This window comes from Macaca fascicularis, chromosome 7, assembly GCF_037993035.2.
Source record: "Macaca fascicularis isolate 582-1 chromosome 7, T2T-MFA8v1.1".
In the NCBI taxonomy this organism is placed as follows: domain Eukaryota; kingdom Metazoa; phylum Chordata; class Mammalia; order Primates; family Cercopithecidae; genus Macaca; species Macaca fascicularis.
The window spans coordinates 86,690,997-86,715,815 of NC_088381.1; the positions used below are offsets into that span (position 1 = coordinate 86,690,997).

General features: G+C 39.0%; 2 protein-coding genes and 1 non-coding gene across 21 annotated transcripts in view; all 3 read right to left on the reverse strand.

The window, feature by feature from the left end:
• Positions 1–838: 838 nt before the first annotated feature.
• TM2D3 (TM2 domain containing 3) lies at positions 839–10,966 on the reverse strand. 6 transcript variants are annotated; one of them, XM_005560624.3, is made up of 6 exons: positions 10,861–10,966; positions 10,307–10,384; positions 8,616–8,773; positions 5,340–5,514; positions 3,679–3,754; positions 839–1,584 (listed from the first exon to the last, which is right to left on the reverse strand). In XM_005560624.3, the coding sequence occupies exons 1-6, from the start codon at positions 10,949–10,951 to the stop codon at positions 1,419–1,421; spliced, it is 744 nt and encodes a 247-aa protein (XP_005560681.1). In that variant the 5' UTR covers positions 10,952–10,966; the 3' UTR covers positions 839–1,418. The 6 variants fall into 6 exon arrangements, with proteins under 6 accessions (XP_005560681.1, XP_045252007.1, XP_005560682.1 ...); XM_045396072.3 differs by having other exon boundaries at positions 839–1,699; XM_065548561.1 differs by lacking the exon at positions 839–1,584 and adding an exon at positions 2,008–3,577.
• Positions 6,818–6,924, reverse strand: LOC123574792 (U6 spliceosomal RNA). The gene has a single exon (XR_006699982.2). It is a non-coding gene; the product is annotated as a U6 spliceosomal RNA (small nuclear RNA).
• A 1,590-nt stretch (positions 10,967–12,556) lies between the features above and the next one.
• TARS3 (threonyl-tRNA synthetase 3) overlaps positions 12,557–24,819 on the reverse strand; it is a 78,513-nt gene continuing 66,250 nt past the window's right edge. For 7 of the 14 annotated variants that reach the window (XM_073996863.1, XM_065548558.1, XM_005560628.4 and 4 more), the window contains 4 exons: positions 19,306–19,410; positions 15,536–15,608; positions 14,672–14,786; positions 12,557–13,368 (listed from right to left, as the gene is read on the reverse strand). In XM_073996863.1, the coding sequence (XP_073852964.1) occupies positions 13,220–13,368; positions 14,672–14,786; positions 15,536–15,608; positions 19,306–19,410 (442 nt within the window). In that variant the 3' untranslated portion in view covers positions 12,557–13,219. Of the gene's footprint in view, positions 13,369–14,671; positions 14,787–15,535; positions 15,609–15,632; positions 15,953–15,973; positions 16,793–19,305; positions 19,411–24,819 lie in introns of those variants that run through there. The other 7 variants (XR_012415504.1, XR_012415503.1, XR_012415502.1 and 4 more) reach the window with 5 other exon arrangements.

The window sequence follows — 24,819 nt, forward strand, 5'->3', positions numbered from 1 at the left end:
TTAGATTCTCTTCTACACAGAGCTATGTAAGGAGACTCAGGGGACATTTTTATTACAGTTAGGAAAGGGGCTGCTTCTTGAAGAAGAGACCCTCATCTAAAGAAACACCTGCTCAATCAACAGTTTCACGGATACAAAAAAGTGTGTATTTGCTCTCAGAAAGAAAGGTCTACATAAACCAGCTTACTTCCATCCTGAAGCACTGCTCATGCTCTGTGACAAGTTTCTCGTAAAACAAAAAACAAAAAACCAAACAAACAAACAAACAATTTAAGAGTGGCCGTTTCTGGAAATAGAGTTCGGGAAGCAAATGTAATGGGGATGCGCCACCTAGTGATCAGAGATGGAACTGTCACTCAACTAAGCAAAGGGCTGTGCTTCATAAGAACAGCAAGTGATCACTCAAGTGATTTAATTCACCTTTCAGGTAAACTGAAATCAAAAAATCATCTGGTGAATGAAATATGCAGATATTTTATAGCTTCTACATATGATATGTGGTTAACAGTCTTCTGGCTAATACATACAAGTGTTTAAAAAGCAGTAACTCAGATATCCGTATTTGAAAGAAAAAATGCTAAAAGTTTTTAAATGTTTCAAAAGCAAACTTGAATAAAAATCTTTTTGAATAACTGGGTTTTTCCCCCAATAAAGGGCATATAACAGATCTATACTCAAAAACATTTACATATTTCCACTGTGTCAATAAACCAGCCAACTATGACTCTGTTAGAGTGGAGTAATGCCCTGAAAAATAAAAATGTTATTCTTAACAATAAAAGTAAGTTGTAATGATTATTCCAGATTATACTTAATATAGAAAATCAGGCCCACAATATTTCTTAACTTGCAATTTTATTAATTTTTCAGTACTCTTACCTTTTACATACTACTAAGAAAATTTAAACCATAACTAAACATTCTGCAGTTTAATTCAAATTTTCATATATACAGACCAGACTGCATACTTACACTGCAAATCTTACACAAGACTGAAGTTGAGCCAAACAACTTCAATTAGCTAACAATAAAAACACTTTCCACTTCCTGCAATCATAGCTTAAAGGCTTTGCAAGGCAGATTACATTTGAGCTGGAGATACAAGTGATGTAGTTTGACTTGAGCAATACAAAACAAAAGTCATAGGAATTAAATGGATTTTCAATCACTGTAGAAGTCATTCTCTTGGCTTAAGTACGTTTTAATTTTTTCACAGAAAAAAATATATTTCAGGCAAATAAAAACAAATTCCAGATTAGCACAGTTCAGTGTTTCACTTCTTTATTTTACCTTTATGAAGGCAAACAAAGTACAGATGCTGTACATTAAAAACATAGAATATCACTCACACCACATCAATTCCTATGGACAAAAGGGCTTTTTCTAAGCACTGCTCCTTTCTGAAGCACATACCACAACTAAATGTACAAAGAGCCATCTGCTGGTCCAACGTAGCCAACTCCAATTAGCAGGACGTCTATCAGCGTCCATATTCCCAGACCACCGAAGCTGAAGAGCTTGCCGAGGCCTTCTCGCCACTGGCCCAGGTAGAAACGGTCTGCTCCAAACCCACCGAGGGTGATGCTGCGATGGCAAACAGACAGGATTCCATGAGACCCGTCCACCCCAACTGCGGCCAGTTATGGTTTAATCGCTGCGTTACGTCAGATTTGAGAAAGGACTTCCAATGATCACAGCCCTTAATTGGAACACAAGTGACTATTTCACAAATTGACACCACCAAACAATTATGGGCAGGAAGACTGTTTAAATGTCAAAAGTAAACATATAATTTTTAGATGTACTAAAAAACTAATGTTTTCTCTCTCTCTAAGTGATCAATCTCATTGCTTTTTAGTCAAAACAAAGCAAAGACCCAGTCTAACACGAAGTGCACCAACATGGGGTCAGGGCTAGAGTCAGGAGGAGCCCACCACCACCTGGATGACCTGGATCAAGTTGTCCATGTTTTCAGTCTATTTTTTCATTCATCTCTAAAATCTTAACGTTAGGAAGAGGTGACTTCTAAGGATCTTTTAAATTCTAAAATCTAATAATACTGAAACAATATTTATTATGGAAAATTTCTAAACATATATAACAATAAAAAGTAAAGAGAACAGTACTCATGACTCAGCTCCAATAATCAACACTTGGCCAGCCGTGTTTCATCAAAACTCTCCCCTTTCCCCTTCAGAGTACCCTGAAGCAAACCTTGGGCATCATCTCATTACAGTGAAGATTTTAAAAGAAACCATGTTGAGTGCTGAGAAGTTTTAATTGTTGAAAATTTGTTATAATATAGTACTGTAAGAGGTTAACAATGTAGGGAAACCAGATTAGGGATATATAAGAACTCTACTATCTTTGCAACTTTCCTGTAAATTAAAATTATTCCAAGTTTCAAACATTTATTTATTTTTTAAAAAGCCAGTTGTTAATTTGAACCATTGTCAGCAACGGTTACTAATCTTTTTTTTTGAGACAGAATCTCGCTCTGAGGTTGGAGTGCAGTGGTGCAATGCCAGCTCACTGTAGCCTCCCTGCTCAAGTGATCTTCCCATTTCAGCCTACCACGCAGCTGGAACCACAGACATGCACCACGATGGCGGCTTTTGTATTTTTGGTAGAGACGGGCTTTCGCCACGTTGGCCAGGCTGGTCTCGAACTCCTGACCTCAAGCAATCTGCCCGCCTCGGCCTCCCAAAGTGCTGGGATTACAGGTGTGAGTCATTGCACCCGGCCTATCTTATTTTTGTGAATCTCATTTTCTACCCTGGTGTCCTCTTTTACTTTTCAGTTATGCGTTTCCTGCCAGGCAAGATTCTTCTTTCCTCAGCCCAAATTCTAATGCAGTGCTTCTCAGCAAGGGGCAATTTTGTCCCCTAGGGGACACATGGCAACATCTGGAGACACACTGGCACAACTGCAGGGGATGGGGGGTTTGCTACTGACAAGTAGTAGGTAGAGGCCAGTGATGCTGCTAAACATCCTACTATGCACAGGACAGCCCCAAGACAAAAAATCATTCAGCCCAAAATGTCAGCAGTGATGAGGCTGAGAAATCCTGCTCTATGGCTGTGATGCTGCAGGCCTCAGGGTCTCAGGCACGAACTCAAAACTTCAACTGTAGGCAGCATAACCTTTTCACTAATCAGTTAACCAGGGTCTCACCTGCTCTTCCCTTTGGTGGGAAGAATTGCTACAATTTCTTAAAGTACTGTTAAGAAGTTTAACAAACAACACATTTCTATGTAAGCAATATAAGCCTATAATTATCTCAGATGGTGGTAATTTTTAATGTTTTTGTCATTTTCATTTTTCCAGTTTTCAGTGTTCAGCATGTATTACTTTCTATAATAAGTTATTTGAAATTAAAGATACACATCATAAAACTGCCTATTTTAGATAGTCCCCAGCATTTTACTGATTCATGGTACATTAAGAACGGGAAACTCAATGTGCAGGTACCTTGGGAGAAAAGCTAACTTGCCTGCCAGTCAGCTCCACGGGGCTACTGGTCTGATCACCTAAACTCTTCCAGCAGTTTCCTAGAATCCAACACATGTGGTAGGATCTGAGAGAAGAATTAAGTGGACTGAGCTCAATGTCTGGAAGATTCCACCAAACCCAAAGAAATCTAAATGGCCTTTTAAACTTACTAGTAACAAAGCTTACCTTAGAGCCAGAGCAGTAGACCACTTATAGCCTCCAGTCCAATTGCAATATAGCATTTTGGGAAAAGTACGGTTACCTTAAAAAAAAAAAAAAAAAAAAAAAAAAAGAAAGAAAGAAAGAAAGAAAAATACAGGGTATAAAAATACTCTCAGAAAGACTTAATTATAACAAATGGCCTCAAAATTTAAAATGTGAAAAGTCAACTCTCTTTACAGTAATACATGTTGAAGTGAAGAGTACAAAGCCCTTACCATCTATCTGTACATATGTAATATTTAAATTAGCTAAGTTAGGATTACAACGTGAAGAACATGAAATGCTCAACCACATATCAAGACTTACGGGGAAGTTACGAGGATATAAGACAGTGTGGTCCTGAGGCATAAAAATCACCCAATAAGAAAAGAAGAGAAAGTCTAGAACCAGAAACATACAGACACTTCATGTATGACAGAGGTAACACAGGGATCAACAGGGAAGAGTTGAGACAAGTGGCCATCCATGTGGGGGGACAATTAAAGTTGAATCTACCTCACACCATCTACCAGGACCAATTCCAGGGGGACTCTAAACCTAAATGTGAAATGTTAAACTTATAACTTTCAAAAGAAAATGTAGCAAATTGTCTTTATAAACCTGGGGTAGAAAAAGATTTCTTAAAACCACAACAAAAAAAGACTAACTCTAATAACTTAAAGTAATTATATTTTTAAAGTTTTGTTTATGAAAATATACAATAATGTAAAAAAAAAAAATCAAAATCTGGGAGAGGGTTTCAGGGACAGCACAGGTAATATCCAAAATATAAAAGAAGTCTAGACAACTTTAAGACCAAATTTAATAACAATTCTTGGAGAGAATAGGGATCATTAGGAATAGTTACATAGCACGGGTGGGAATGTAAGTTAATACAGCCATTTAAAGAGTAACGCACACTGGAAAGTACATGCTAAAGAAGCTCTTGCACATGTGCCATCAGGAGACAGGCAAAGAAATTTTAAGAGTCACAACAGCAAAAAACAGCACATAACCAAATATATTGGAGAATAAACTGTGATACAATCTTAAAATAGATTATTACACAGACGTAAAATAAAGAAAGAAGTCATATGGATGAATCATAGAGCCATAATGTTGACAGGAAATAATCAAGTCCCAGAACGGCACAGAGCCTGAAATCATTTTATACAGTTCTAAAACATGCATTATTGAATATTATATGGTACTATTATTTTATTACATATATACAATAAAACTATAGAAAAAATTTAAAAGGAAGTGAAATAAGAAAAAATTCAAAAGGATGGTTACTTTGGAAGAAGCAGTAGAGCAACCAGGTGAAGGCAAGCACTCAGGTAGCTGCGATGGTATTGGTGCCATTTTCACTGTTATTTTGGGTAAAAGTCAATTATTGTGTATTATGCTTTATACTTCACATATTTTTCTTATTTTATCAAATATTACATTTAAAAAGAGAACTGCAGTTTTCTGGATGCTTTACTTTAGTATGTTGAGTTTATTGATGATGCTTGGCACATCTAAAAAGCTGCGGATAAATGTTTCTAATTAAGTAATTTAACTCTCAAATTTCTGGTTAAAGTCCCTTCAATCAACTTCGAGAAAAATACTTTGTTGACAAATGCCCTTGAACTCTGACTTACCCAAGCAGTGGACATGGTCCCGCACCGTGCAGTTGGCAGGGTAGCGCTGCCGAGGACAGGACACCGTCATGCAGCTGGTGGAATTGGTACACTCGTAATCTGTTTCAGGAAGCTGCCAGCAAAATCTGCAAGTCATGTTAATGATGAAGTTCTTTTGGGATTTGAAGTCTTGATCCTATGTAGCAAATGACACAAAACTCATCAATCACAATGGTGTAGTCTGTTAAGATGTCAGTAAGACTACAGTCACATGGCACAAAATTCCTAAAACGCCTGCATTTAGGACCTAAAGTACCAGAAAAAGTTACCAAAACAATATGTATGCAAAACAAATGTATATGATGTGACCCCATAATCATAAAAATACACACCCAAGTATATGGACCTAAGGGGAAAAAAACTAGATAAATTCACATCAAAATAGCAAAGGTTATTTCAGGGTGATAAATTTCGTAACTTTTGCTTAGCTAAATTTTTCATAGTAAACATGTGTACTTTTATAATGCAGACAAAGGGAAAATTTATTTTAGAAAGTTGCAATCATGGATGGCTGGAAGGAACTGATGAATGCATTTGTTGAAGGTCACTGAGCTTCAAGTGAGGAGTGGAATCCAGGTTCCTCAACTCCAGCCTGATGCTTCTGTAATGGTTAACACACCGCCTTGCTTCCGAGTTGCCAACCTTCCCTAACATCTCCTACTTTGCACAGCCTGGCAACTCAGGGTTATTACAGCTGCTCGTACCACCAGGGCATGTGGCATGTTTAATCCAGAGGCAGCCCAACTCAGAAGCACCACATGATGTGTGAAGGGTGAGTGAGTGTTCACTGGTGGCCAGAGATTTTTTTCATTCCAATTTCAAAAGCCATTATTTTGTATTCTGCTTATAAAAGTACCATGTTCTTTGTATGTTACATATTTGAAGATTATAGACAAAAACCTATAGGTGTTCAGAGCTAACCACTTTTACTGTTCTTTACGTTTCTTCTATGTGTATATTTATAAATTTACTAAAATGGAATTATACTGAAAGCACTTTGTAGTCTTTTTACTCTACCTGACAGTACATTGCAATGCATATTTTTCAAAATCATTTTTATGTGGTCAATCATCTCTGGAAGCATCATATATATATATGTATGCATATATATACACATACACACACACATTATTATTTTTTTCTTTTTTTGAGATGGAGTCTCGCTCTGTTGCCCAGGCTGGAGTGCAGTGGTGCAATCCCAGCTCACTGCAACCTCCGCCTCCCAGGTTCAAGTGAGTCTCCTGCCTCAGCCTCCTGAGTAGCTGGGATTAGAGACGCACATCACCACGCCCAGCTAATTTTTGTATTTTTAGTAGAGATGGGGTTTCACCATGTTGGCCAGGCTGGTCTCAACCTCCTGACCTCAGGTGATTCACCTGCCTCGGACTGCCAAAGTGCTGGGATTATAGGTGTTAGCCACCATGCCCGGCCCATATTTGTTATTTTTTTAACATTTCACAAATTTGCATGTCGTTTTTGCACAAGAGCCATCCTAATTTTATCTGTATGGTTCCAACTTTGGCATATGCACTGATGAAGCAAGTACTATTAATTTTCTTATCAATGCAAAAACCACTTTTTATGGAAAACATTCAAATATGGGTAAGGCATCACTTGATTTAGGCAAACAGTTGGATCTGTAAAAATATGTTTACATCTGCCTATTTTCAGTGATGTGCTTAAAACACGTTTTTTAAAATGGTTTTTAAAAAAGTAGGTGACACATGTACATGGTACACATTTCAAGACACAACAGGACAGTGAGAAGTGAGCCGGCCTTGTGTGGCCTGGCCTCTGGGAGCCACTGCCCTCCCCAGGCCAAGTGCCCTCTGTACTTCCAGAGAGAGCTTATTCTACACACAGACACATTCATGTCATCAACATTTAACGTTCCCCAATACTTTCACTTGATTTTGTATGTAAATCAGTACATTATCTCTAGAGCTGTCTAGTTCTTTTTAATGGCTACAATGTGTTTTATTCTATTGCATGTGTACCATAAATTAAGCAGTTCTTAGACATTTCACTTCTTTTGAATCTTTTGCTTTAATGAGCAATACAGCTAAAAAATAAGCATACTTATTTGCATCCATATATAATATCTATAACATAAATTCCTAGATGTAGAACTGCGAGGTCAATGATTGTGTGTGTGTATAAGTTTAACAGATACGGCAAATCACCTGCAAGAGGCTGATCAATTTGATTACCTATTAATAAGATATGAGTATCTGACCCTTATACTCTCATAAACTCAGAGTTAATCAAATTAAAAAGAAATTGCCAATCTGAGGGTTAAAAATGTATTATTTGTATTTAATTATAAGAAAACTTACACGTTTTTCATGTTATAAATCTATTTGTATTTTCTTTCCTATGAACCATCTGCTCATGTCCTAACACTGTTTTTCTACAAGACTGTCATCTTTTCCATGTGGGTTTTTAGGAAGTGTTTATATATTACTGATATTAGTGTATTATTTGTCACATATGCTACAAACACTTTTTCCTAGTTTGCCACGTCTTTTGCCTTCATGCTTTTTTCTTTAGGTCATGCAGAAATCTCCAATTTTTAGTAGTCAAATGTATCAATTCTTTCTTTTATGGCTTCTAAACTTTATTTCATACTTAGAAAAATATTCTCCATTTGGGGATTATAACAACAACTATCTCGTGTTTTCTGTGGTACTTCAGGGTTTCATTTTTCACATTACATCTTTGGACTATCTGGAATTTATTCTGGATAAGACAGGTGTTCCACTTAATTTTGTTCAAGAGAGCTACCAGGCATTCTGGCATTTACTGAATCCATCTTCTCACCACAGACGAACAGTGGCCCTTCAAAAGCTCATCTATGGCAGAAAGACATTGCCACCTCCTCTGTACACTAGCTGTCACTACTGAGAACACAGAATCCATCGGAACGAATTAGACTTGCTTCAGATATGCTAGTAGACTGAGATCTTCTCCAGTCCTACAAAGCAACATTTCTGTCAAGCGCATTTCCAGCAGACATCAACTGGCTTGACAGTTATCATTATAACTACAACAGCAGTGAGCTGATATGGAAGGGTCTATTGGGTTTTTAAATTTATTTCTACTTACATACTCAACAGGGCAATCATAAAAGAATGTAACAATTATTCAGAATTTCTTCCCAATGGTCAAGTCTGAATTGTTCTTCTAACTTGAAGTTTACAGTGATTTTATTTAGAATAAGTAAGCTGCAGTACTTACAACACAGGTAACAGATGGTTTCACTGCACAGTCAAAAGTGACAGGCTTCCCATAGATACAGGAGAAATTTGTTGTGCAGTCTATACAGTCTGCAGGAAGTCTGCTACACAAACCATTGCTTGGACACTTCATCACATAAGGTGGGATTTCAGTACTTTCTGTGAGAGGCAAGAGAGAAGCTTATTCTTCTATAACACTGATTCGAATAACAGAGAACCATCTTCTAAGGTTAAGAGACATGATCATTAGCAAGTAGACACTGCGCTGGAATGAGAGAAGCATGGCACTGGAGTCACAGACACCTGCAATTAAAGCAGAATTCTGCCAACAGACAGCTGTGTGACCTGGTGAGCACCACACTTGCAAAACATCATTCCTGCCTCTCAAGTGGCCGTGAAAACTAAAGGTGCTCATATACAAATAATGCATAGAAAATTCTGGGTATACATTAAGGGCTTAAAAAAAGACTATCATTTTGTAAGTTGAAAAACTAAAACAGTAGGGTTTGTGCAAAATCTTAGAGGAAGTCTGTGGCAAAACTGGAACTAGAACCCAAATCTCTTCATTTCCAATCCAATGTTCTTTTCATCTGAATTCACTAATTTAGAAATGAAGCCACTGACATCCTCAGGGCATCAACTTGAAAATGTCATTATTTCACAAGGGTACTTCGATAAGCCACATTTGCTAATATAATATTTACAGTTTTATGCTACCAAAGTTCAAAATAGTTCTCTATTTTAATGACATCTTCAGTGAGCTGCAACTTATTTCCAACCAACCTCATCAGTGTGCAATATATTTTTACCAACTGAGAGGATCAAAATTTCAAGTATTCCTGAAAAGAAGGGCTTTCAAAAGCCTGCAAGAGTTAAGAACTCTTGTGCTTTCTCTAAAAAGTAATTTGAGTTTAAAATTTAAGTGCACTGCTGTTTTTTACACCCAAATAAGAATCCGTAAAATACCTCTGCCAGTTTCAATTCACTGAAGTAATGTGACTCTAAAGTGATGAAATTAGACTCAAAGCCTCCACCTAGCAAAACAACTAATGCTTGTTTAAAACTGGTCCTACTTTACTCACTGTATTAAGTGAACAATTCTACAAAATACTTTTTTCTTTGATCCCATGACTATGTGGCTGGAAGGTGGACACTTAGAATCACAAAGCAGAAATGACTTTAGGCCGTTAGACCAACCCCATCGCTTTAACGGTGAGGACCAAGGTCCAAAGGGGATAAATAATTTGTTCAAGATCCCAGTAGCAAAACCAGATCTAGATTTCAAGACTCCATCAGTCCCTCTGTAATCCTTCCATTTCACACAGTCCTGGGGGAGCCTTTAATATCCAACATCAGGAACAGGGTTCTAGAAGTAGAGGAAACCTGCTGAAGGGAAAGAAGCACTGACTGAAGGTTATTTTGATGGATGAAGTGGAAAAATAACAGAAATAAGGAAACAAATGAGCGCGGGATTGGAAAAAGATGAGGCAGAAACGTCAAAAGGTATCCAAATACCAAGACTATCCACTGAAAATGGCTGTGTATCTGCCCTTAATTCACACCATCTAAAATACAATAAAATATTCAAAAATGGAAAGTGACTTCGTATACTAAAGGAAATTTTTATCAAAAACAAAGAGAAACTACTAGATATAAATACACATATTTACCAGAATAGAAAATGTCTAGTACCTGCTGCCCTGGGAACTACTGTGAATGTGCGTGTTGGGCCCGGATCCTTTATTGACTGAGCCAGCGCCTGCGATTGCTCTAAATTTAAGGATCGTACAATTAGAGAAACATGTTATCCCGGGACAAGAAAACCTTGTTTTGTGTGGTTAACACGGCGGGTCTACACCAGGTCAATAAGCTGCTCATGAAAACCTCACGGCTTGGCAGCCAGAAAACACAAAGCTCAGGGACGAAACGTCAACGGGGTAGACACCAGAGACCGAAGGATGGCATCGCGCTCCAGTTCTACCTTCCCGGCCGAGCCCCCAAGCGCTCCATCTCCGTTCCAGGGCCCCCGCAGCCGCGATGGGCGGCTCGGTGTCGCCGGAGCGGAGGGACGGCCTCGGGCCGAGCGGCCAGGGCGCCGGAGTCCAGATGCAGCGACATGCCGCCCGGAGCCCGGCACTCGGCCTCCTCCCCGCGTCAGCCTCTGCCCTTGGGTCCGGCCTCCTCGCAGCTCCCAGGGCCCTGCTGCCACTCGGCCCCACCGGCGCTGAACCCAGCTTTTGACTCACCACCGCCCGATAGAATGCAGAACTGCGAGAGGAAGAGCAGCACGCGACACAGGGCGCGGAGGCCCCGCAGCGGGCGCACCCCACCGGCCATCTTGCCAGCGCGTGCGCACTTCCGGGCCTGGGGGCGGGCCCTGCGAGGCTGCGCGCGGGCTGATGCGTGGAAGCAGGCGGGCGGGGCGGGGCGGGCGCCCCTGGGAGCTGGAGCGTGAACTGGACGCAGGCGCGATGCAGCTCCGTACGGCTGGCGTCTGCGCTTTCGCTGACCCCGCGCTGATCGCGGGTTTTCTTCGGGTTGCGCCCTCCGGGAGGTCCCCGAGGAGTATGGGAGCCTGGGAGGTTGCTCCGTTTCCACGCGCCCCTCACGCCCTTGGAAGAGGCCTTCACCCCTCCTTCCACTGCAGGAGACCGGTTAAAGGTCATCCGTGGACCGAAATGCACAGCTAAAAGCAACCAAGTGCAGAGGCGGGCAAATGTGGGAGGCAGGCCGCTCCAGCGTATGGTCGGATGTCGAGTGCTGGATCTTGTGCGAAGGTTCTGAAGACAGTATCGCTTGGCGTTTCATTCTAAAGACTTATTTACAGTCGGGGAAGCGGCCCCGGGACGACGGGGGCCTGAGGGACCCCTCCCTTGGGGCCAGCGCTCAGGCCTGCCGCGGCTTTCACTTCTGGCCGGCCCTTTGAAGATACGCAGCACTTCCAGAAAGTTCATCTCAGACCTGGAGAAGCAGGATGGCCCGAGGCGCTGGGAATTGAGGGGAGGGTCCAGAGCACAGCCCTGCCTGGGGAAGGTTGGCCGTCTGGGTAGCCGCACTCAGGCCCCAGCTCATGGAGACCCTTGCCAGTTTCTATCACAGCACACCTGGAAGGAACGTGCTGGTGACATGTGCTCTCCTCCCACCCACGTGCTGCAGGATCATTTATTCCGGGGTCTTCTGACTACCACCCCCTCACGTGCATGTTTGCTGAATGATTTTAAAAAAAATACATGGAAAAGTGCCTGCACATAAGCCCTGAATGTTAGTTTTAAAAATCGTATCACGGCTGGGCGCGGCGGCTCACGCCTGTAATCCCAGCACTTTGGAAGGCCCAGGCAGGCGGATCACGAGGTCAGGAGATCAAAACCATCCTGGTTAACAGGGTGAAAGCCTGGTGGCACGTGCCTGTGGTCCCAGCTGTTTGGGAGACTGAGGCAGGAGAATCGCCTGAACCCGGGAGGCTGAGATTGCGCTACTGCACTCAAGCTGGGCGACAGAGCGAGACCTCGTCTCAAAAAAAAAGAAAAAAAAATTGTAAAAAAACCATTTATCGCACAATCTGCACCTAAAACAATCGTATCACAATCTGCACGTTATACTACACAAGTCTGATATATATTGTTTTGTTTGCCAACTGTTTCACTGTTCACATCCCTCAGGAACTAGATGATCAGTATATTGAAAAGAGATAATTTCTTACATTTCTTTTGAATTTCACAGCATATTGCATACTAAACAATACTTCTTGTTTGGTAGCTGAATTCTCTGTTGACATAATGCCATTTTAATTCAGTTCTGAGCAAGTAAAGCATACCTCTGTAAAATCTGAAATCCATTTCAGTATATAAATCCATGGAATGTCATCCCATCAAAAGTAATTTAACTCTAGGTGAGCAGCTTAATTGTAGTAGAAGCCCACAGCTGAAATACTGGAAACACTGATGCAATTCATTCGGGAATTTATTTTTTTCTAAAGCTGAACAAAACCTAATTATGAATTAGAAACATTTAAATGGCAACTCTTAACCTATAGTGCAAACACCAGATTCCACAAAACTGAATTCCTTTGTCAGTAATCCAATATTTAGTAGTAGCTGCTGCTTTTGTGGTTGTTGGTTAGTTAAAATTAAGTAATGATTCCAATTTGAAGATAAAGTTTCAGTGTGAATTTTAGTAAAACAGTCATAAAAATACCTGAGACATACTAGAAAATAAGATTTTCCCTCATGTTAAAAAAAAAAAACTCTGCAGACTTTTATTTGAAGCCCACCTTTTGAAAATCACAAATCTTAGCCCTAACATTTCATAATCATTTCCTAGTGTTTTGTTTCACTTTTTCAATGAATAATATTTCCCCATTTAAATTTCTCAAGGCATTGATTGCTGGAAAATTTCCCACACGTGCCCTCTGATTGTCCCTTATGGACATCAGTGAATTAAACTTGGTACATGTCAGCTACACATTCATTGTCTCCTTTCTCAGCTGAGCTTGTGAATGAACCCCCATCAAAGGCTCCAAAGTGTTAGAAGTACTAATATGTTAAGAAAAATACATTTTTAAGGGTCAAAACAAAGTTACACAGAAGCAAATATCAGGGAAGGACTTTAAAAGTCCTCCTCAGCAATGAGTGTCCGTGACTTCTTGAGATTCTTCAGTTTAACAATGGCAGAAGTTACTAAAATCTCTCCATGAATTTTGTTGTCTCTTGTTCGCACGTTTACAGCATTATTTATCTTTTCCTTTTCTCCAACCACTGCAGAAAAGAAAGGTAAAGAAATGTATTTTAAATCAGCAATTTGCCAAACGTTAAGTCAGCAGTCCCATGACAAGTTTTTATCAAGTTTTTATTCGTTATTAATAAATATCATCTAATGAGCATTAGGTTCATCCTCTGATAGTTAAGTTTCTTGAGGGAAGGAATGACTTCTGATCCCATCTCTCTATTGTCCACTTGAGAGAACAGCTATTGTGGTCCTAGGGTGCAAATGAGAGCAGGGAGCTCTTACAGAGTCACTGACTCCACCTGGCATACCTGATGAGCCAAGAGGTGGACACCAGACCCATGCGAGTCAGCCAGAATTTTCTGGAATGTGGGTAAAAAGTTTGTTCTCTCTAGTGACCCATATTGTGAGATGAAGCAGGAATCTACAGCCATGCTTCTTGCCATACAGAAGGAGGAAACCGGTCTGCAGATAAGCAGAACAAAGTAGATATTCAAGAGGAGCATAAAGAACCAGAGCGAGACAGGAATCAGAAATGGGAAGAAATAGTCCTGGTGAGGGTTGGGCTCCTGATTGCTCTTCTAGTGGTTTGGCTATTTAATTCTACCTTTCATGTCATGGGATACTCCAAGACCCTTCCAATAAATGCTGTCTTTGTCTAAACCAACTTGAGATTTCTGCCACCATAAGAAGCCTGATTTAAACACCACAATACCTACTATGATGTCAAACATTATCAATGAAACGCTGTCAATAGAACAACACTATGCATATTTATTTTGCCTTCTACAGACTCTCAACTTACAGGAAATAGCAATACTATGCCTGCAGTTATATCAGTGTTAGTTTCTCTTAGTTTTGGAATCATTTTTAAAGCCTAAATTTTAGATTCTGCATCGAATTAGTCATGTGCTAAAAGGACATTTTACTTTTCATCTAAATCTTTTCCTTTGGATCATTTTAAATTTGGGATCTTTTCTTTCCATTAGTTTAAACTTTCCTAATAAGCCAGAAAAGTGAGGGAAAATATTACAGGCCTGTGAGGCTGAAATATAAAGTATATAATTCTACTGATGGGATCATTTTCACAGTTGTTTTCATTGTTGGCTTGCAATACTAACTATTGCTAGTAAAACTATCCCAGAGGATTCAGGTGAAACTTTATAACTCTTCTTCCAGCAAACAATAAAGAATACCTAGGAACAGCTAAGCCAGGAACACTATGGACTCTTCTTTTTGTATAAGTATTAAGTAGTTGAACCATATTTATTTGGTCTTTTGGAATTGAAGTGAAAAAAAAAAGCATTTGGAAAAATATATACAAACTTAAATTACCCAAAATAAAATTATACTGAGCCAGCTGTGCATTTCGTATTTTCTTATTTAGTGTACAATTATGATCTAAGTCAACGTCAGCCATAAATCCTTCTTCAAAAAATTCACTGGATACCTAGAAGAAAATGAAACACCTTTATTGTTACATTATGGTCCCTAGCCTCCAAAAAGACCCCTGTTGTTCCCCACTCTTGGTATTCACACCCTTGTATAGTTCCCTGCTCACTATACCAGAGAGGGTCTCTGTGACCATAAATAAGTGCGGAAGTGTTGGCACATCATTTCTGAGACTAGTTTATAAAAACCTGCAGCTCCCATCTCTCTCAGATCACTCGCTCTGGGGGAAACCAGCCACCATGCTGTGAGGACATTCAGGCCACTTGTGAAGAAGCCCCACTGGTGAGGAGCTGTATCCACCAACTGTGAGTGAGCTCTGAGGCCTGCAGCCCTGGCCAACAGCCTGACTGCAGCCACAGGAGATGCTCTGTGCCAGAATCCACCAGCTGAGCTGTTCCCAGACCCTGACTCATAGGAACTGTGAGATAATAAATGTTTATTGTTTAAAGCTGCTAAGTTTTGGGATCACTTGTGATACAGCAACAGATAACATTCTTCCCTAATAGAGCCATGTAGACATGAATACATATGTTTTAAAATACTAATTTCTCAAAAACATTAAGAAATGAAATAGTTCTGATACAGCTGCAGAGACATGATTCATGTGTTACCACCAACTGCTGAAAACATGGTTTAAGTTAATGTGTCAGTTCTGCAATATTTTAAAGCATGAAGGACATTCCAAATTGATGACCTACACAGAATACATGCAAGATTATTATGTACTTTAAACATCTCTGATTTTACCTGAAGTGCATATTTTTCACAAGTTGGCCCCACAGGGATGACCATTACCTGACGAGGAGATAGCCAGAAAGGCCTGAAAAATACATAACATATGTATTTTCAAAGTATAATAATGGTTACTTATTACATGATTTTCAAATAACCAAAGATTCTTTTAAAGACTTCACAAGAGGGCAGTTTCAGTAGAGCAGCATGGAAGAAAACCAAATTGTATTAAAGTTTGAAGGCAGCAAAGTAAACAGAAGGATAATTTTGGAATTTTGATAGCACAAGTGTAGGTAGAATGAGCTGGCAGACAGCCCAAAGGGCTGATCATGCACTTACTGTATGCCCCAGCAACTGCACTCCTGGGCGCTTGTCCCAGAGAAATGAAAGCATATGTTCACACACGATACTGCACACTAATGTCCACAGCAGCTTTAATCAGCAAAAAAAAAAAAAAAAAAAAAAAAAAAAAGGAACCAACTAATTTATCTCAAAACAACATGGATTGCTTTCAAGGGAATTCCACTGAGTGAAAAGAAGCCTACTTCAAAAGTTTGTGTACTGTATAAATTCATTTATGTAATATTCTTTATATGACAAAATGATGGAGCTAGAGAACACGTTCATGTGTTGTCAGATAAGAGGACAGGGGTGGGATGGTTTGAGTGTGGGGAAAAAAGGGGAGCAGGAGGGAGCCTTACAAGTGATGGAACTGTCCTGTGCCTTGACTGGTGGTATTACACCATCTGTCCATGTGACACAGCTAAATACACATTCACACAATTGAGTGCATGTGAGGCTGGTGAAATCTGAACAAGGTTGGTGGATAGTCTCAATGTCTACTTCTTGGTTGTGATACTGTATCTAGTTTTGCAAGATGTTACCATTGGGGAAAACTGGGTAAAGAGTGTGCTGAACCTCTCTGTATAACTTTTTTTTTTTTTTTTTTGAGATGGAGTCTTGCTCACCCAGGCTAGAGTGCAGTGGCGCGATCTCGGCTCACTGCAACCTTCGCCTCCTGAGTTCAAGTGATTCTCCTGGCTTAGCCTCCTAAGTAAATGGGATTACAGCCATTGCCACCACACCCAGCTAATTTTTGTATTTTCAGTAGAGATGGGGTTTCACCATGTTGGCCAGGCTGGTCTCGAACTCCTAACCTCAGGTGATCCACCCACCTCAGCCTCCCAAAGTGTTGGGATTACAGGTGTGAGCCACCACGTCCGGCCTCTGTATAACTTCTTACAATGATGTGTGAACCCACGATTATTTTTTCTAAAAAAAAAAGATGGCAGGGTAGGTATAAGCAATGTCTGCTCTGGGGCATGTTTGCCTTTTCCCTGTCATAGTGAGTATTTAGTCTGAAGGTGAAAGGATATGCAAAGAGGACTATTTCAGATAGCACTTTATGAATGTGCATATTTATATATTTATTCTCAAATTATAAACACAAAATAATACATGATAAATGGCAAAACACAGAAATACAGGTTATATAATAGAAAGTACATGTTTTCTTTTGAGCTCTGTCCTTACCCCATCCTCAGCCCTACTTCCCTAAAGGACCCACATTTTAGCCATCTTTACTTTTGGCTCCTGGAGAGATTTCCCCACAAGCCTGACTGCTGTCTGAAGTCTGGATGTATGAAGTGCAGGGATTATACCTCAGTCTCTGCGACAAAGGAAGGCATGCTCAGTGCACTGGCCCCAACCACCTCCTGTCTCCCTCTCCATCTCCTATTTCACTAGTTCTCTCTTTTTTTTTTTAAACCACTTTCACTGCACCATTCTAATGCAAGACACCATCATCTCTCACCTATGGTAAACTGTTTAAAACCAACTGGAAAGAAATATAAACATGTTAACTCATACTCAGGTGGCACACAGATTCATGTCCATACTTTTGGGTTAACTGTAACTTCAATAGCTTAGAAACTCCATGATACCTAAGTGTATTTCTCTTTGATCACAAAATATCAGGAATATACACAGACTCTCCAGCTACCCAGGACTTTTGGAAGACACTTTGTTTGGGATACTTCCCACCTTATGTTTCCTGCTCAAAAATTTGCTTCCCCAGCCTCGCTGGGCATGAATGCTAGTATGCATGGGTGTGATCTAGGTTCTGCTAATGTATAAACATGGCACTCTGACTTAAGACAGAGTGGAGAAGGAGGCACCACATGGAATCCATTCTGGCAAGGAAGGGTGATGCAGAGACATGGAGCTTTTGGAGGAACTGGTTGCAGTGACCCTAGCAGTATCATCCAGTGCCCAGTGTCCACAATGGGAGCTGCAGGGACTGAGCCCAGCAATAGTAGCAGTGGGGGCAGTAGTTTCTGAAAAGAGAACTAAATTGCATGAGCAGATGCTCAGCCAATTTCTAAAAATGGAATGGGAGGTAGAAATTTCACAGGTCGTTACCGGTTTGCAGCATTTCCACATACTAGGATGCATCATCACAAGATGTTGTCTGCCAGCTGGTGCCATAACTGCTAGTAAAGCTACTTGCTTCTGAGTGCATGGTGACAGTAGTGAATCCCATAATGTCAGTGCAATGCTTTACTTATTTGCTATAAAATCTCTTTCATAGTCAGAAGCACTGTTGTGTTGCTGGCAGCACATAAGTACATATTTGGTGCCACTGGCAGAAGCATGGCAGCAAAGAAGAGCAAAGCAAAATCCACAGAGGGTCTCTCTTCAGTGAGAACGAGGCATTGGTCCTTACATGACGAAAGGGATTCAATGTAATCAACCTGCTACAAGACCACTGGCTGTTCCCCCAGGTTATGGTATCATCCTGGGGGATCACAACTGTGATCACTACTGATGGCAACCAGAATCCTCAGAAGAGATGTAGCCAGATGGAACTTAGTGAGGCAAAGTCCATATTGTTGAGCCCTTGCATATCCACCAGTGGCCACTTTGCCCATGAGCCACTAAGCAACAACTAGGGAAAAAAAATAAGCTGATTTTAACCGAATGGGTCCTCTTGTATTAGAATATTGAAAAATTCCTCAACAGTGGGGGCCTTTTGATGGCAATACCACCTCTGTTGGCCCATTCTGAGTGATCATCCACATTTCTGCTTCCCAAATCTATGTAATTTATTTTTCAGTCTAATTACTTCTAGATCTTTGACCTTGTGGCCAAAGCAGTAACTAAAGCCCATGCATCCATGTAGCTCCATACCTCCGGCCATTCTTCCTTCCAGGCAAAAAGGACAACAAGATGCACTACTCAAAATTTTGCACTTTAGGACACTTCCTTTCCCCACTGTCATCCTAATTGGGCTGTGCTGCTAAGTCATCCTCTTTGAGTTTGTGCCATTTATGAATCAGGTTTACATGTTTTTCTTCTCAGTGGCTGTAGGGAACCCCAAAGGCAAACAATATGGGTTGAAGGAAGGATGGCTGGAGGGCAAGAGGTGGTACCTAGGAGTGTGGGTCACATGTTTTCAAGACAGCAACTAGATCTCTGAAGGGCTTGAAATAGGTAAAAAGATAACTTTAATTCTACCGAGTCCCGCAAAAGGTAAATGGTACATTTTTATGCCACTCTCCCTTAGTTTTTGTTTTCTGATCTGGCAAATGGAATAAGAATTCTTTATTTGCTGTTTGGATACTTGCTAATTGTAAGGAAGGAAATGCCCTTTCTTTTGTTACTACTTTTATCTTTTACACATGATGTTTTAAGAATAGAAATATTTTTAAAAAGGAAAAATAAGTAAATTAATAAAAATTAAAAAGAATAATAGACATATAGCTTTTTTTTCCCATCTCACTTACCATTTTCCCCCATAGTTTTCTGAAAGAATGGCTATCATTCTTTCCACTGATCCCAAAATGGCTCGATGAATGATCACAGGTCTTTTCTTATCATCCCCATCCTTACTAAAAAATGAAAATTATACATTTAAGTCTTTTCCTAAGAGTCAATAACTATCTTCTAGCCTTATATTTTGAGAATAGATTTAGATTAGTGATATCAGTTATCTCTCCATTAACCTTATTTGTTCTGTGACTGTCTTGTTTTCTCATTGCTTTGTTTCCTAATCTTTTTTCTTTTATTTTAAAAACTTTAATTAGAGAACACTGAAACATATACAAAAGTAGAGAGAACAGTATAACTTCCACATACCCTCTCTCAGCTTCACAAAATGTCAACTCCCAGTCAATCTCATCTGATCTAAATGCAACCCCATTCTTGCCACTATCTCCCACATTATAATCTTCCTTTTTAAAATGTTCCTGATATGTGTTCTTGAAGTCCACTGGTCAAATTCCCTGAAACCCTCGTGAGGTATACCTTACATTTAATTATTCCCTCTCCCCCTTAGGAAAAAAAAAATGAAAAAAGCAAATGATGACTTAGTTGTAATGAAGTTAGCCACTTCAAGATTTCTGCACAAGTTTCTCAGAAAGATAAATTTCACATTATTGCAACAAATGTAACATGTGACACTTACAAAGTTCTTGTGACAAATTTTTATCTAAAACTTATACCAGATAGCTACTACTAAAATAAATAAAACAAATTTAACAAATAAATAATAAAGTAAAACAAACAAATAAAAACAGAGAAACCCATTCATTAAACCTACTTCAAATGAGTTATAACTGGATATCATCACTGCCAGCCATTTCTGCTAAGAGCCATTGTAAAATAACTGCAGGCAAAACCCTGTCTAGACCCTACAGGAAGCTTTGGGGTAGGGGTGGGCGGCTTGAGTCCATTTCTATGCAGGTATATGAAGAAATTAATCCCACAAATTGAAACCAGTATGAAATATTCCTGAATATTACATCATGTTGATTTTGTGTGGGGAAGAAAGAGAAGCAAGCTGATCCTTTCACAGAGCCTGGGTATCCAAAATTTCTGTCCCATCATCTCTTTTAATCATGTCTAGACTTAAGAAGAGCAAATAGTGACATAAACTACGATTACACATCTATGCTATCAGATAAATGTTGCAATGAATGCCAAATTCCCCCAAAATAACCCCAGTGGATTTGCTTACAATTATATTAGATTAATAGATAAATTTGAAGAGAATAACTTCGCAAATGTTGATTCTTCTCATTCCAAAGTGTGGTATGAATCTTCATTTAAATAACTTTTTTATGGTATTTGAGAAAATTTTATAGTGTATGCTTATAAATAACACCTATAGTCATGTGTTGCCTAATGACATTTTGGTCAACAATGAACTGCATATATGATGGTGGTCCTATGAGATCACAAAGAAGCTGAAAAATTCTTATCATCTAGTGATTTGTGTTACAAGCACCTACAGCATTCAGTACAGTAACATTCTGTAAAGGTTTGTAGCTAGGAGCAATAGGCTATCCCATATAGCTTAAGTGTGTAGTGCCCTATTATCATCTACGTTTGTGTAAGTACACTCTGTGATGTTCACACAACGACACATTTCTCAAAACATATCCCTGTCATGACTATATTTATGGGGATGCATGACTATATTTATATTTATTGTTAAGTTTATTCATATTTTCTATTTTGTTGTTACTGTTGCTTCTGAAATGTTTTTTTCATTGCATTTCCTAGCAGATTATTGCTAATATTATAAAGCCAAATTGATTTTTGCATTTCTACCTTCCTTTATTATTAGTCCCCATTTTCTCCATTTGATTCTGTTGGATTTCTCTATATTTTAACATCTACAAATAATTTTATCTCTTTTTTATCTCTTTTTATCTCTTTCATGTATTTGTAATCCCAGAATAATTTTGAGTAACAATACAAATAGTAGTCATATTCATCTTCTTCCTAACTGTGCTGAGATGTTATTGCTGTTTTCTGATAAAGGCTCTTTATCATGATAAGGAAATTTTTGTTCATTTCAAAGGAATGAATGTTAACTTTTATCTGATGCCTTTCTGCATGCTGAATGTAATGAATGACAACAGCACACTCTCATCCACCCCTGCTTTTTCAGGGAAAAACCCTTACTCAATTATGGTGATGACCTTGATGCTTCTCTCTCCTCTTATACATAAGCCTGAGCAAATCATATCAGTTCTTCCTCCAAAATACACTCCCAGTACCCCTACTTTGTTCATCTCTATGCCACCTGGCTCCAACTGTCATCGTTTCTTACCTGATCTGCAATCCACTGCTTTCACTTTTGCTTGCCTACTCACCATTTGCCACACAACACCTATGATGGCTGGCTGGGCTGATTTGTTTCTCCTCCACATCCTCCTTAAATGAGGAGTTTCACTTGCATTCTGATGGCCCTAAAGAATTTTGTTGTAGGACTGATCCTGAAGGTTTGACTTCTTACTAATAGTTGTGACCCTTGTTCCTCCAAAAGGGAGAGATTAGACTTTTCAGAGTCCTACTAACTCCACTGTACCAATCAGCAGAAAGTTAGGGGTCAAATCCCAGAAGCTTTTCCATTTTGGCACATGGTGTGACCTATGGGACTTGGCCACTGGGTGGCGAACACATGGAACAGATCTGAATATCACTATAAAGGCTTCGATAACTGAACTGACACCGAACCACAGCCCACAAAAGTGGGTTGGAAATTTCCACCTGAACCTAACCAGGCAGATTCACTGCCAAAACAAGACAACCTCCTTAGGATTTAAAGAAGACACAGCATCTCATAATATTCAAAATGTTCAGGATATAATCCTAAATTACTTAGCATATGAATCATTGGAAAATTCTCAATTTGTGAGAAGAAAAGACAACAACAGTCCAGCACAAGAAAACACAAATGATGGAATTACCAAAGGCTAGAAACAGCCATTATAACTGTACAACCTAAACACACCTGGAGTGACTGAAAAGACTTAAAGTTTCAGCAAGAAATATAAAATATGAGCAACAGACATTGTAGAATTGAAAACTACAATGACAGAAAGTTTTAAAGAGTCATTAGATGGATTCAGTAGCAACAGAGATGATAAAGAGTTGGTGAATTTGAAGATAAGTAAATAGAATGTATCCAATCTGAAAGATATACAATGAAAGACCGAAGGAAGCATAAACAGCCTCAGAAAACTGGAAAAATACCAAAAGGTCTAATATTCAGGTCACCTGAGTCCCAGAAGAAGAGACATAGCAGAAAAGAAATATGGAAAAACAATGGCTGAAAACTATCCAACTTTCACAAACCAATAACTTACAGATCCAAGAAGTTCAAACCTCCACAACATAAACTTGAGTAAGTCCACAGTCAGACACATCACAATCATGTGACACATAAAGGAAAAGTGACTCAAATTACTGCATATTTCTCATCAGAAACCATAAAAGCCAGAAGGATGTGTAACAATATTTTTTGTGTTTTTACTTTGCAAGAAAATATACAACTTAAAAAATAAAATCTCCAAACTAAGCAGTTCATCAAAAATATTTCGGCCTACAGCCTACAGAAACTGCTACCATTTAGAACTATACAGCATTATCATTTCAGTGTGTAGTGGCACACATGTAAATAGAATAGACCATACGAGGACACATTACAACTTAGGAACTCACATTTGTTCAACACTGTAAACAACATATAGTGTAGATGATAGGAAAGCTCTCATGTAATGTTTATTTCACAAACATGACCTTGGAAGAATAAGATAGCATCTCAGTTATTTACATAAAAATAGAAAAATCAGCTTGAGTTTAAGGTGGCAAATCTTTCTGTAAAACTAGCCAATCTTTCACCCAGATTGAAGTTTTAAAATTTGCTCTTTGAACAGGGATAATGACATCTTACTGCAAATAATGTAAAATATTTTTTAACTACTCCGGTCATATTTTGTATTAAATTTAATAAAAAGCAAAAGTAAGAAAGCTAAGTTTTTACTTTGGGAAATGTTAACATTTATGCACAAGATGAGAACAAGACTTAAAAAAACAACTTGATAGAACTAAGGAACCCCTCCAATAAATGTAAACATTGGAAGACTTCAGAATTTATCTCAAGATCCTCACTAAATCATTGGAGCAGTAATGTTCTAATATTTATCTCATTGTAAGCATCAAAATTGTTCTATATTTTCACTACATAAATTTTATTTCATGTCTACTCTGGAAATGAGATGCAACAAAGGTTAACACAAAAATGGATGTCTCTGTTTTTAAATTAGAAGATGAGTGTTCTGGGCCAGGAGCAGTGGCTCACGCCTGTAATTCCAGCACTTTGGGAGGCTGAGGTGGGTGGAGTTAAGGAGTTCGAGACCAGCCTAGCCAACATGGTGAAACCCTGACTACACTAAAAATACAAAGTTTAGCCAGGCATGGTGGTGCATGCTTGAAGTCCCAGTTACTCAGGAGGGTGAGGCAGAAGAATTGCTTGAACCCAGGAGTCGGAGGTTTCAGTAAGCCAAGATTGTGCCACTGCACTCCAGCCTGGGCAATAGAGCAAGACTCCATCTCAAAAAAAAAAAGAACATGAGTGTTCAAAGTTTGCATTAACCTCAGAAGTGTCCTCTTGCCATACTACTAATTTAATATATATATTTAAACAATATTTTTAAAATATTAAAAGTAAGTAACTATCAACCCAGAATTGTACAATCAAAGAAGAAGGTTATTTTCTTTGAAAGTACAACAAAATAAAGACATTCTCACATGAAATAAAATAAGGCAATTCATCTCCAACTGATCTGCTTTAAATAAACTTTTTTTTCTGTTATATCTTCAGATATATGAGAAATGATACTAGAGGGAACCCTGGAACATCAGGAATGAAACAAGATCAACAGATATGGTAAATATTTGATAAATATAATGTTCTCCTAAGCTCTTTAAAACGTACTATGATTGAAAACAAAAATTATAATATTGCTTATGAGGTTGTTAATGTGTATGACATGTAGTATGTAGTATGCCTTCCAAAATTAATTTTTTAAAATAACAAGACTTGAAAGTCAAAATTGTGCCTTGATCCGTGGGCTGCAGAATGAATGCTGTGTTAGCAGGCATGAAAAAACATTAATCTCCTTGTACATCTCCATCAGAGCTCTTGGATGACCAGGTGCATTGTCAATGAACAGTAATCTTTTGAAATAAATCTTTTTTTTTTTTTTTTCCTGAGCAGTAGGTCTCAACAGTGGGTTTAAAACATTCAGTAAACCATGCTGTAAACAGATGTGCTGCCATCTAGGTTTTGTTGTTCCATTTCTAGAACACAGGCAGAGTAGATTTAGCATCATTTGTTAAGGGTTCTAAAATTTTCTGAATGGTAAATGAGCATTGGCTTCAATTAAAGTCATGAGCTGCATTAGCTCCTAATAAGAGGGTGAGCCTATCCTTTGAAGTTTTGAAGA